The sequence below is a fragment of the Phaseolus vulgaris genome, chromosome 9, assembly GCF_000499845.2.
Source record: "Phaseolus vulgaris cultivar G19833 chromosome 9, P. vulgaris v2.0, whole genome shotgun sequence".
In the NCBI taxonomy this organism is placed as follows: Eukaryota; Viridiplantae; Streptophyta; class Magnoliopsida; order Fabales; family Fabaceae; genus Phaseolus; species Phaseolus vulgaris.
The window spans coordinates 30,625,209-30,638,259 of NC_023751.2; the positions used below are offsets into that span (position 1 = coordinate 30,625,209).

A 13,051-nucleotide genomic window follows, 5' to 3' on the forward strand; every position below is an offset into this window, starting at 1 on the left:
ACCAGATTAACTTTATATGAGTGAACATATTAGAAAAAAATATAGTTTTTTCTGTCATCTATATTATTATTGAATTTCTTTTCACAATGATGTTATATGTGAAATAGAATAATTAGTCTAATGAACAAGTAATAAAACGTGTGAGTATAGGAGCAAAAAGAGAAAAAGTACGTGAACATTTTAATGTAAATTGGTTATTTTAATGCCATCTCACACTTCTAGGGAAGTATATAAACATGAAGCAAAGAACCAAATTGTTAAAAAGAAAAAGTAGAACATTATTCTAAAAGTAGTTAATTCAGATAATTTTTTGATGAAGAATTTTGCCAATCATAAAAAATAACATTCAACTTAATTGGATTGTCACCATAAAAAGTATATGTTAAATTATTCATCTAATATTTTATCACGATTAATTCTAATTCTTTATCTTTTAAAGAGTCTAATCTAGTTACTTGTATTTTTAAAATGAGTAAAAATAATCTTTAATTGATTTTATTAATAATTCAAGACAAAGGCTACAATGAATCACCTTTATAAATTATCTATGGTGCATCATATATTTCAGCCATTGGACCAGAATATAAGTTATTATCTGAATTTTCAACTCATATTCCAGTATGCTGTGCGAGGGGTGAATTATGAATCTTTCTAATTTTTCTTCATAATTTTTTGTTATTCTAAAATTTTCAATCAAGCTCTGTGATATGTAACAAACCTTGAAGATCTCTGACAAATCTAATGAGACCCTCTTTCTCAAAACTCTAACTACAACCAATCCATGTTCTTATCATTTGGAGTGGCACCTAATTCATGTTCTTACCAGGGTGACATCCTTTAATTCCTTTGATGCAAAGAGTTTTGAGGTGCAAAAAAGATAAAAGCTTTGCAGTGGTTCATTTTAAATGGGGAGACAAATATATCGATTAGATTAGGTCAAATTATAATATATAAGTGAAAATATTATGTAAAAAAGAAAGATCATTAAAAGTTGTATGAAGTGACATAATCCACTATCAAGCTTGTTAGACACAAAAAGATCAAGAGAATAGAAGTTACTCAACAATCAAACTTGATTTGAAATGACTATATTTTTTCAGGGCCTACATAAAACTATCCTTAAATAAGAAGAGTAAACAAGAGACGTTTCACTGTGCTGAAGTTTAAAACTTTTGTGTCTCAAAAGCTCCTTAAAGAACATTGTGAGTGTTCATTTAGTGAACTAAGAGATAACTCTTAAACCTTATAATACAAGCATTCCCTAGTACGAAAAACTCATGATTTGATGGTCATACCTCACTTAACCTTCATATTTAAATTGGGAGTGACTTTTTTTTGCAAATAATACTCGTTAAGCCAAGAGTGACTCGTTGAAAGAATACTTAGTTAAGCTATAAATGATTTATTGAAAGAATATCAATTGAGGTAGGAGTAGCGTGTTGAAAGAGTACTCAGTTGAGTAAGAAGTGACTTGTTAAAGAAAACTCAATTGATTCATGAGTGACTTGTGGAAAGAATACACAAGGGATTAATCAAGAGTTGTTATAATCTCAAAGAATACTCGTTGAACTAGGAGTGGTTTGTGGAAATAACACTCAAGGGACTAGACAAGAGTGACTACAATCCCAAAAAATACTTGTTGAGCCAAGAGTGACTACAAGTCCAAATAATACTCGATTGTACTTCACAATGTTAGTATGCCTATTGGAACTCAATCTGTTGATTAGGAATTAGATGTAATATGTTAAGACAGACAAACCAATATAAAATATAATATATTATTGTTTGTGTTAATTCAAAAGGGAGAATAACTACTAAACCTAAGATTGGAAAACTTCTTATTTAAAAGAATATGTTAGAAGTTTGAAAAAGAATACTTTGTTAAGCTAAAAGTGACTTGTTGAAAGATTACTCAATGGATTAGTCAAAAGTGACAACGAACCCCAAGAATACTCATTAAGTCAGGAGTAACTTGTGAAAATAATACTCAAAGGATTACTACAAACCCAAAAAATACTCATTAAGCCAAGAGTGACTTGTAGAAAAATACTCAAGAGAATAGTCAAAAGTGACTATGAGCCTAAATAATACTTGATTGTAGTTTGCACTGTTAGTCTACTTAGTGAAACTCAATATTGTTTGAGAACTGGATCTTGCGAATCGACATGTGTATTTTCTCTCTGCCTTATCTCCTTTATCGTACATGTCATTTTTATCTGCATTAACTTAAGAAGAAGAGTAATTGTGAAAAACCAGTTTCAAAAATATTTTAAAATAAGTAAATTTACAAAATTATGAACTTGGGTTTGACATGGTAGATCAAATGCAATATATGTAAGTAAAAAAAAAAATCGCTTGACAAACAAAATTATCATTTGAGTAGTTATCTTCGTCAAACAATATTTACGAAAATTTTCAATAAATCTTTAAAACACAATTCAACCATACCTTCTTGTGTTTTTATTTTTATTTTTCAAACTTCATCTTCTTTTCAACAAGATTGATTAATTTAATTGATTGTTTTTACCTTTTTAACGCTTATTTAGCCTGATCATTCCATAATTTTTAATTGCTTTGGAAAACCATTTTATAAATTAAAATTTAAATGAAAACTCTGTTATCACTTATCCTTAAAATAAATAAGACATACAAAGTTATTAAGACTTTAATCTGAATGTTTGTTACCTAATAAATTTCACTAAAAAGTTTGAATCTTCTTTAACTAATCTAGGATTTAATTTTAGATTTTTGAATGGATTTAGTGGGTTTTACCGATATCAAATACTCTTACTTTTATGTAGTGCTTTCATGCATGTTTTTCTTTCTAGGCAACCGAATTTCTAGAAGCCTTGTTACATTCGTAAACAGAGGAATGTTGGAAGTTCTAACAAACTTTCTGGTTAGCATTTAATTTGGCTTAGAAACTTTAAATGCGATGTTCCAGTTGTTAATGAATATGTCTGCAAATATGTCTATAATTTAGTCATTTTTTTCCACAAACTTTTGAAACTTTTGAAAACTTCAAAAGTAATTGAAAACAAGTAGCGTTCAAAGTCCAATGGACTAGAAAAATAAAGGTAAATTTAAAAAATCGATTTTTCTTTTAATTTTTTCTTAATTAAACTTTAAATTCACAAGTTTGATTATTTTTGTGAGCTTTTATGGAAAAATCGTTATGTAAAATATATATATTTTTTAATTTAAATACTTTGTCATTTAATTTTTCTGTAAACTGAATAAATATAACATATAAACTATTCAAATTTATAAGATTTTTAAAATAAAGTTAAGTCATTTTTTTTCTAAATCTAAAAACTTTATTTAGATTTAAAAAATAGTCAAATAAAATAAAATAAAATATTTAAATACTGTTATACATTTAAAGTTAATTAATAAGTAATAAACATACATATTATGTATTATTGTTTGATGATATTTTATTTATAATGTATTTATATTTATAATATATTTATAATATATTTATATTTATTAAAATAAAATAATGAATTTGTATGATGAACTTTAAGGATGAGATTAAGAAATTAGTTTATAAGTATTAAAGAAAATTGAAATTGTGAATATAGCAATAATTCATATATTTTAACATTTTTTAATGTTTAATCTTTTTTTGGGAAAAAATGTTATAAATTTTTATAAAAAATATTTAACAATTTTTCTTAAAAACATTTTAACAATTTTATAATAATAATAAAAAAAATTATTTTAGTTTAATTAAAATTTTATATTAAATTTTAAATAAATCAAACTAAATCATATTTGATTTTTATATTTTTTTGATATAACAAAAAATTTTCAAATATCCCTATTAAAAGTACTATAATTTTTCTTTTGTAAGAAAGGTATGCACTTATTTGTACACTTGAAAAATAGGAGGAAAGGAAATATAAATAAAGACAAAATATATCATTTTTCTTTTTGTTTTTGAAAAGGAAATGTAAAAAGTGATTGAAAGTGAGGGAAAAGTTCTTAATAATTTTCTCGGTATTTTTCATATAAATAAATTGGTTATAATATAATATTAAAATAAGAAATAATATATATTATGAAAAAAAAGTAGAATAAAGAGTTTACTTTTTGAGTTGTATTGAATTTTAATGAATATAAAAATCTTTATATAGAATTTATTTAATTTCCCACTCTGTTATTCAATTATTCAAATAAAACTTACACATTTAATACATTAAAAAAGTAAATCATACAAAAAAAAAATACTAAGCATTATATTTATTGTAAATTATTAAAAAAATTATAGCATTAAAAGTGTTATAATTTATAAATAGTTTGACACTTAATTTTTTTTTGCAAGAGCCTGAGTATATTTAATGAAGTTGTTGAGTGTTTGAACTGATTAGCAGGGAAGACCAATAGCAGCATGTGCACGTTTTAAGTCTTTTCTTCTTCTTAGCTATAAGTCAAACTGGGATATCACTCTCATTTCAGCTACTAACCTAACAAACATAAACAACATTTTCCATGCTACTTCAGTTACAATTTCAGCACAAAGTTCTTCTTTTCAATTCTGAACACCGAACATAGATATATTCTTTCTGGCTAATCATATCATTACATGGATTTGAACTTGTCCTTGTCTGCTTCAATCATTGTTGGACAGGTGTATTTTTAGATCAACATCTCAAACATCTCAAATCTCTCACCACTTCTTTTGTAATAAAAAAAAGTGCCCCTTTTCTTTGGATTTTGTTGATTCATTAATGCCATGTTTCTTCCCTTCTTTCTTGGACTCAACATCTACAGTGACTGTGTTTGGGTCCTGCATTGGGACAAGTGAATAAAGCTAGTTGATCTTTGCAAAAACTGATCCTTTTGGAGGATTTTCAAGACTGGAACTTATTTAAGAGGTCGGTTATGCAAGGTTGTAATGTATTGTAATTTGAAGCATAAGTTGTAAGCTTTTGGAGTGGCAAAGTTGTTGCAATTATGGGTGGTAGTAACAGAAGGAAGAGGCGTCATTTCAGCAGAATCCATTCATTCTCTTGTGGCAAAGCTTCATTCAAAGGGGAGCATTCACTTATAGGGGGTCCTGGATTCTCAAGGATAGTGTACTGCAACGAGGCAGAACGAGGGGAGGGAAGTTTTGTGAGTTACGGTGACAATTATGTGAGTACTACTAAGTATACAGTGGCTACTTTCCTACCCAAGTCCTTGTTTGAGCAATTCAGGAGGGTTGCCAATTTTTACTTCCTTGTCTGTGCAATTCTGTCTTTTTTCCCGGTTTCTCCTTATTCGGCTGTCAGCAATGTTATTCCTCTTGTTGCTGTGGTTGCAGCTACAATGGGGAAAGAGGCTGTGGAGGATTGGAGGAGGAAAAAGCAGGTAATGTTCTGATGACTATGTCTGCTTTTGCTTCAAATCTGTTATGAGGCTGTTCTGTTCTCTATGCAAATTGAATATGGTTGATTTTGCCTACAGATATTATTTATTATTTTAAGAGTTGGTTTTGGGAAATTCTGGTGAGGTTTACTGTGATGAGGGAATTGTGAGGGGCAAAGCGCCTACTTTGCTGAACTCATGCCTATTCTGATGAGAATTATTTTAGGAATATCTACATGTGAGTGGATGAATGCAAATTTTGCTAGTTTGTCTTTTCAAACGTGTTTGCAATTTTTTTTTCATGCTCCTTTTAATTATTATTAGGCCTGTAATGTAGTCTTGTGATTTCATCAGGATATACATATGAATAATAGAAAGGTTAAAATGCACCATGGAGATGGTGTTTTTGACTATTCTAAATGGAAGGATTTGAAAGTTGGAGACATAGTAAAGGTTGAAAAGGATGAATTTTTCCCTGCTGATTTAATCTTACTTTCATCAAGCTATGATGATGCAATTTGCTATGTTGAGACCATGAATCTTGATGGAGAAACAAATCTAAAACTTAAACAAGCACTGGAAGAAACATCAAAGTTGCAAGAAGACTCGAGCTATCAAAATTTCAAGGTTATCATCAAATGCGAAGATCCAAATGCAAATTTGTACTCCTTTGTAGGGAATTTGGAGCTTGAAAATCAATTGCATCCTCTTGCACCTCAGCAGGTGCTGCTTAGGGACTCAAAGCTAAGAAACACTGAGTTTATCTATGGTGTGGTAATTTTTACAGGCCATGATACAAAGGTTATGCAGAATTCAACAGAACCTCCTTCCAAGAGAAGCACAGTTGAGAAACGGATGGATAAAATCATTTACTTTTTGTTCGTTGTCTTATTTTTAATATCTTTCGTTGGTTCAATTTTTTTCGGGATTGCAACTAGGGAAGACCTTGAAAATGGAGTTATGAAGCGATGGTACCTCAGACCAGATGATACGACAATTTACTTTGATCCAAAGAAAGCACCAGTTGCAGCAATGCTGCAATTCTTGACTGCACTCATGTTGTACAGTTACTTGATTCCAATTTCTTTGTACGTTTCCATTGAAATTGTAAAGGTTCTTCAAAGCATTTTCATCAACCAGGATTTGCATATGTATTACGAGGAAACTGACAGGCCAGCTCATGCTCGTACCTCAAATTTGAATGAAGAACTTGGTCAAGTTGATACTATACTTTCAGATAAAACCGGAACTTTGACTTGCAACTCTATGGAATTTGTCAAGTGTTCTATTGCTGGGATTGCCTATGGCCAAGGAGTTACAGAAGTTGAGAGAGCTCTAGCCAAGCGAAAAGGATTACCTATAGGTGAAGAGTTGGCAGAAGATGGTTATGTTCCAAAGACTTCTGAAGTAAAGTCTTCCATTAAAGGTTTTAGCTTTATGGATGAAAGGATCACAAATGGAAATTGGATCAATGAACCTCACGCCAATGTAATCCATAGGTTCCTGCAGTTGTTGGCAGTATGCCATACTGCAATACCTGAAGTTGATGAAGAAAATGGTAGAATTTCATATGAAGCTGAGTCACCTGATGAGGCAGCTTTTGTGGTTGCAGCCAGAGAACTTGGGTTTGGGTTTTATGAAAGGACACAGACAACTATCTCACTGCATGAGTTCAATCCCAAATCAGGAAAAACAACTGAAAGGTGAGGTTTTTGTCCTTGTATGTGTGTGCTTGATTTCCTATATCTTACCTTAATCTGCAACATTACTCTTGGAGAGTAGGTTGTGCATATAAGAATATAATTTCACTTTTGCAGGTCCTACAAACTTTTGAATATGCTAGAGTTTAGCAGTACAAGAAAGCGGATGTCTGTAATTGTAAGAGATGAAGAGGGGAAATTGCTACTATTTAGCAAAGGAGCAGACAGGTTTGTGATCTTGTTCATTATTTTTAATTCCTATTGTTAGGAGTCCAACACTGAGTTGGATAAGCCATTTGATGTGGTTCTTAAGCCTTGAGGCTTTCCCACCTAATGGACTGGTCATTTTAGGTTACCCTTCAAATAAAGCATAACCTACTTTCTTTTGAAGTATGAATACAGTATAGGGCAGGGATATCTTAAACTAGGTGAGTATCATTTGTTTTATGTTCAAAATGTTAAATTTTTTTTTTTGTGGCTTTTACTGTCAGTGTCATGTTCGAACGACTTGGAAGTAATGGAAGAGAGTTTGAAGAGAAGACTAAGCAGCACATTGATGAATATGCGGAAGCCGGTTTGAGGACCTTGATACTTGCATATCGGGAACTTGATGAAGAAGAGTACAATATATTCAATAAAGAATTTATGGAGGCCAACAACTTAGTAAGTGCAGATAGGGAGCAAATTGTGGAGGAAATATCAGAAATGATTGAGAAGGAGTTAATTCTTCTTGGTGCAACTGCGGTTGAAGACAAACTTCAAAATGGGGTATGTTAAACAATGTTTCTCTTTCAGACATTAGAGTGAATCAATGACCAAATTTCTTTTCTTTTAATGCGATACTGAAACTGCTTGAGTATTCAGCAGAGCTATGTGTTCTTTTGAAATTAGCCATGTTCTATGATGTCATTGAAACTTGTAATTATTCTTTATGCTATGTTCCTATGAATCTTTGTGTCATACAGGTTCCTGAATGCATCGACAAGCTAGCTCAGGCAGGAATTAAACTATGGGTTCTGACTGGTGATAAAATGGAGACGGCAATCAATGTTGGGTAAGTTCAAAGTATATCAATAGATTCTTACATCTTTTGTGATAATGGGACCTCACTGATTGAATAACTCTATGTGACTGCAGGTTTGCATGTAGTTTGCTCAGACAAGGAATGAAGCAAATTATAATCAGTTCAGACACTCCAGAAATCAAGTCATTGGAGAAAGTGGAGGACAAGTCTGCTGCAGCAGAGGTAAACCCCAACTCTGATTTCTTTATGTTATATGATTGAAAGAAAGCAGAACGTATAACAGTTTTATCCCATGCACAAGACATTTAAATCAAGGCACATGCATCTGAAAGTCCTTTATGTTCCGCTGCCAGTTTGTGATCTATATTGTAAGGCATAACCCCATACAATAAATTAGTCTTTTAACCATTGAACATCAGGGTAATGGATGCTTGATTTTGATGGAAGCTTTATGATTCTTCAGGCAATCAAGGCAAGTGTTATTCTTCAACTAAGGAAAGGAAAGGAATTACTTGCTGAATATGATGAAAACTCCGAGGCATTAGCTCTCATCATTGATGGGAAGTCTCTTACTTATGCACTAGAAGATGATGTGAAGGACTTATTTCTTGCACTTGCTGTTGGCTGTGCATCTGTCATATGCTGTCGTTCATCTCCCAAGCAGAAAGCACTAGTAAGTTTTCCATGTACTTCATAGTCTTTGTAGTTGCTCGCTCTTCCTTTATTGAGAATATTCTTGCTTGAAATAAAACAAGAGTTTTATTTATCCTTGAACTCCTCCTATGGTGATATCCACTTTTTCAATCTGTTAAAGTATTTACTATTATGATACTACAGGTTACTAGACTGGTAAAGATTAAAACTGGTAGTACAACTCTAGCAATTGGTGATGGAGCAAATGATGTTGGAATGCTTCAAGAAGCAGACATTGGGATTGGTATAAACGGTGTCGAAGGAATGCAGGTAAATCTGAAATGTCCTACTTACAACAAAAAAATTTCTTTCGATTTACCTTCCTATAAACACGACCCTTAATTTTTTTTTCTTCTGCTTCGTTTCTATAAAAATTTCAGGCAGTTATGTCAAGTGATATTGCCATTGCCCAATTTCGGTTTCTAGAGCGTTTACTTCTTGTGCATGGACATTGGTGTTACAGAAGAATCTCATCAATGGTAACAAACTTGTCTTTGACAAAGTATATACGTTAAAGCATAGGCTACTCCATTTAATATTCACAAAGACTGTTCTAATTCCAATGCTTAAGTCATTTACAAGAAATCTCGTGTTCACATCAGCAGTACTTCTTCAAACATATATTCCTTGGTTGGAATGAATATTTTGTGACGCATGTGTTGCATGGTAACATAACTTCATAAACAACCCTGTCTGTGTTCTACTAGTCAAATATTTTGCCATTCTTATTCTCCATTACTCTCACCACACATTCCTTCAATTAATAAAACTATATCAACCCTTTTTTTCATTTGGCAGATCTGCTACTTCTTTTACAAGAACATTACCTTTGGCTTCACCCTCTTCTTCTATGAGATCTACGCCTCGTTCTCAGGGCAAGCTGCATACAATGACTGGTACCTCTCACTATATAACGTATTCTTCACTTCCCTTCCAGTAATTGCCTTAGGAGTATTTGACCAGGATGTCTCTGCTAGATTATGTCTCAAGGTACCCCTTTATCTTTATGCCATTCTGTTTGATGAAATTTGTTTCCTTTGATACATAAAACACACCATTACTTTCACCCCATAACATCTTTCTTAATGAATTCTACTCTCAGTTCCCATTATTATATCAAGAAGGTGTGCAAAATGTCCTCTTCAGCTGGAAACGGATCCTGGGTTGGGCATCTAATGGAGTATTGAGTGCTAGCGTAATATTTTTCTTCTGCATCAACGCAATGGAGAATCAAGCATTCCGCAAAGAAGGGGAAGTTGCTGACCTGGAAGTTCTTGGTGCAACCATGTACACTTGTGTGGTGTGGGTGGTGAATTCCCAAATGGCACTATCCATCAGTTATTTCACTTACATTCAACATTTGTTCATATGGGGTGGCATTATTTTCTGGTACATATTCCTCATAGTGTATGGAACAATGGATCCCACTGTATCAACCACTGCCTATAAGGTCTTCATTGAAGCATGTGCACCAGCACCATCATACTGGCTCCTCACTTTGCTTGTGCTTGTTGCTTCACTCCTTCCATACTTCGCCTATGCTTCAATCCAAATGAGGTTCTTCCCCATGTTCCATCAGATGATACAATGGATTCGAAATGATAAACAAACAACTGACCCAGAATACGTTCATGTCGTGAGACAGAGATCCATAAGACACACAACAGTTGGCTTCACGGCTCGTTTTGAAACATCCCAAAGTTCGGGAGCATCAAAGAGCATTCAAGTTTGAACATGTTCTGTTTCTTTGCCGCATGAAAATGGTCCTGAACATAGATAGGCCTAGATTTGTTACGTCCTCGGATTGTATATATTTAAGGTAGAGTTGATAAAAAATGTCTAGTGATGCTCCTTAATAAGGGAATCCTTTTAAGGTAATCTTGTGGATCAAAATAAAAGTGTGATAGAAAAGGAGACTCCAATAAAAGTATTTGTAAGAGACATGCACTACTACATGAGATAAGAATAACTTCTAGAAAATATCTTAGTTATGAATCATGATTAAATTATAATATACAACTACTGAGTGCAAACCAATTATATGGAGTTTTGGTTTATTAAATTGAGCTAGATTTTCATTTTACTAAGAAAAAATTATAATATAAATATTCTAAGACCGTGTAATATGTTTTGTTAAGCAGGAGTATGAATAGTTAGTGATTTTTTATTTTTTTCGTAAATGATGTAATTTCATTTGATATTCTTTTAAATAGAAAAAAAAATATTCCAAAATTGAGCAAGTAGTATTTGTAACCTACTATTTCAACTTTTATATTAAATTGATGAAGTTGTACTTAGCATGTACGGTCTCAATTATTTATTAAATTTAACTAAGTCAATAGTCACATGTAAAACTTGTTCAATTTTAAGACAATTTATTTTTTCCGTTTTCGAAAATATTAAATGAAATAAAACATTTAGGAAAAACACAAATTTAGTCTTTATATTGGTTATAAAATACACTTTATAATGGGTACAATAAAGGAGCAAAATTCTTTGTTTAGACAAAATTTTAACGAGAATCATTTATAATTTTGGGAACTAGTATTCTTTCCACACGAATGAATATTTATTATAGAGGAATCTACCCTTGCATTTGCCGTGATTTTAGTTAATTACAGCCTAAATTTCTCCATTATTTGATCTTAAAAAAATCCCTAGTTGTTTTAAAATTTCGTTAAATTGTTAATAGAAAAGTAGTTTATGATGTTGTGTTTTTCTGTAAATGAATTCCAATACCTCTATGTTAATTTTTTTAATATATTACTTATATAAATACATACATATACTAATATTTTTTCTAAGACAACATTAATTATTATTATATCGTAATATGTATTGATTATATCGTTTTTAATTGAATTTTTTATATAAGAATTATTATTAAATAAGAAGTAACTATAAAAAAATTTAATATGTACTTTTATATATATTGAAAGTGATATGTTGAGACAGGAGTAAGTAATCTATCTAAATTATAAATTATGTTATTTAATTGGAATTCTTGTTTAATGTTTATTATTTTGAAAATATCTTGTTTGTTTAATTCAAGAGTTAAAAGACTAAAAATTTTATGAGCAGATATATGGAGACAAGTAAGGTACTAAATGAATTAGTGGACACAGATCTCATTAAGTAGATTATATTGAATTGGTGGACACATGTTTGATCAATTTATTATATATATGTTAAACCCAAAACCTTAAACTCGATTTTCAACCTTCTTTTTATCTTCTTATTCTTATCTTTTAAATTTCTTTTCAAACAAATACAACCTCCTTTTAACTATTCTTATTAACTAACAATTGTTATAGAAAATATTTGAAATCTATCTTATTAAGTCTATAATTGAATTTGTTGGGAGACTAATTGTAGTTAACAGAAGCTAACTATATTTAATTTTTGTTTATCTCATTGTAGTAGATGTTCTTAAGCTTTATTTAAGTCTCCTCTTTCTACAACTAATAATTTCTTTCAACGATAATTTAAACCAACGCTTTAAATTTCATATTCTAAAATACACCTTTAATATTCCAAGTATTTTTCTTAATTTTATTTTGCTCAAAATTAATTTTTAAATATTTGAAGTTAATTATTACTCATAATTATATTTTATGTAATTTTTAATAATATTCATAAATTAAGATTAAATATTAATAATGATAAATCATAGCCACTTAATTCTTAGAACAGATGCTTTTTTTTAATAATGATTAACTTTGAATATGGTTTTTTTTTAAATCATATTAAATATAAAACTATCAATCAAATTTATTGTTTCAAAATTATTTTGCATTGAAATTTAAAAAAATAAAAATAAGTTGGAGTTAGAGTTCAACGAGCCAAATTGGAGAACCGTGACCAGAAATTGGATCTGAGACCAATGTAAACTTTTTCTATTGTTCTATTAAGGATTTCTTTTTATTTAGGTTTATTGGAGAAAAAAAAAAGTTGTTGGTTGAAGGCAAATTCGGAGATGAATCCACCACCATGAAATTAGAAGAAGCCACCTAAAGCGCCTCCGCCACCGCCTTTTGTGGTGAACCACGTGACCAGTGCTATCTAAAATACGATCATCAATAATGGATACTAGAAGACACTGAACAACCGTACCAGCAACACCAAAAATATTAATATAATAATGGATTAAAGAAAAAAGGAATATGCATATTTGTTTATTAAAATTTAATTTTGTCAAATTAATTATTATGCATAAATATATTAAAATAAGAGAGAAATAATTGTTAAAGAAGTGAATTTAAATATAATTCAATCTTATAAA

General features: G+C 30.7%; 1 protein-coding gene across 2 annotated transcripts; it reads left to right on the forward strand.

Moving 5' to 3' along the window:
• The first annotated feature begins 4,367 nt into the window (after window positions 1–4,367).
• Window positions 4,368–10,815, forward strand: LOC137821795 (putative phospholipid-transporting ATPase 9). 2 transcript variants are annotated; one of them, XM_068626549.1, is made up of 12 exons: window positions 5,008–5,139; window positions 5,309–5,355; window positions 5,707–7,055; window positions 7,170–7,280; window positions 7,544–7,820; window positions 8,018–8,106; window positions 8,190–8,298; window positions 8,540–8,749; window positions 8,914–9,039; window positions 9,150–9,248; window positions 9,568–9,759; window positions 9,872–10,815. In XM_068626549.1, exons 2-12 carry the CDS (start codon window positions 5,314–5,316, stop codon window positions 10,499–10,501), a joined length of 3,234 nt encoding a protein of 1,077 aa, XP_068482650.1. In that variant the 5' UTR covers window positions 5,008–5,139; window positions 5,309–5,313; the 3' UTR covers window positions 10,502–10,815. The 2 variants fall into 2 exon arrangements, with proteins under 2 accessions (XP_068482649.1, XP_068482650.1); XM_068626548.1 differs by having other exon boundaries at window positions 4,368–5,355.
• The last annotated feature ends 2,236 nt before the right edge of the window (window positions 10,816–13,051 follow it).

What these genes read in the sequence shown, in the direction of transcription:
- LOC137821795 (XM_068626548.1), top strand. Translation starts at nt 4,960, where the DNA reads ATGGGTGGTAGTAACAGAAGGAAGAGGCGTCATTTCAGCAGAATCCAT. An exon ending in ATTGGAGGAGGAAAAAGCAG is followed by an intron (nt 5,356 to 5,706) that starts GTAATGTTCTGA and finishes TGATTTCATCAG; the next exon opens with GATATACATATGAATAATAG. An exon ending in ACAAGTCTGCTGCAGCAGAG is followed by an intron (nt 8,299 to 8,539) that starts GTAAACCCCAAC and finishes ATGATTCTTCAG; the next exon opens with GCAATCAAGGCAAGTGTTAT.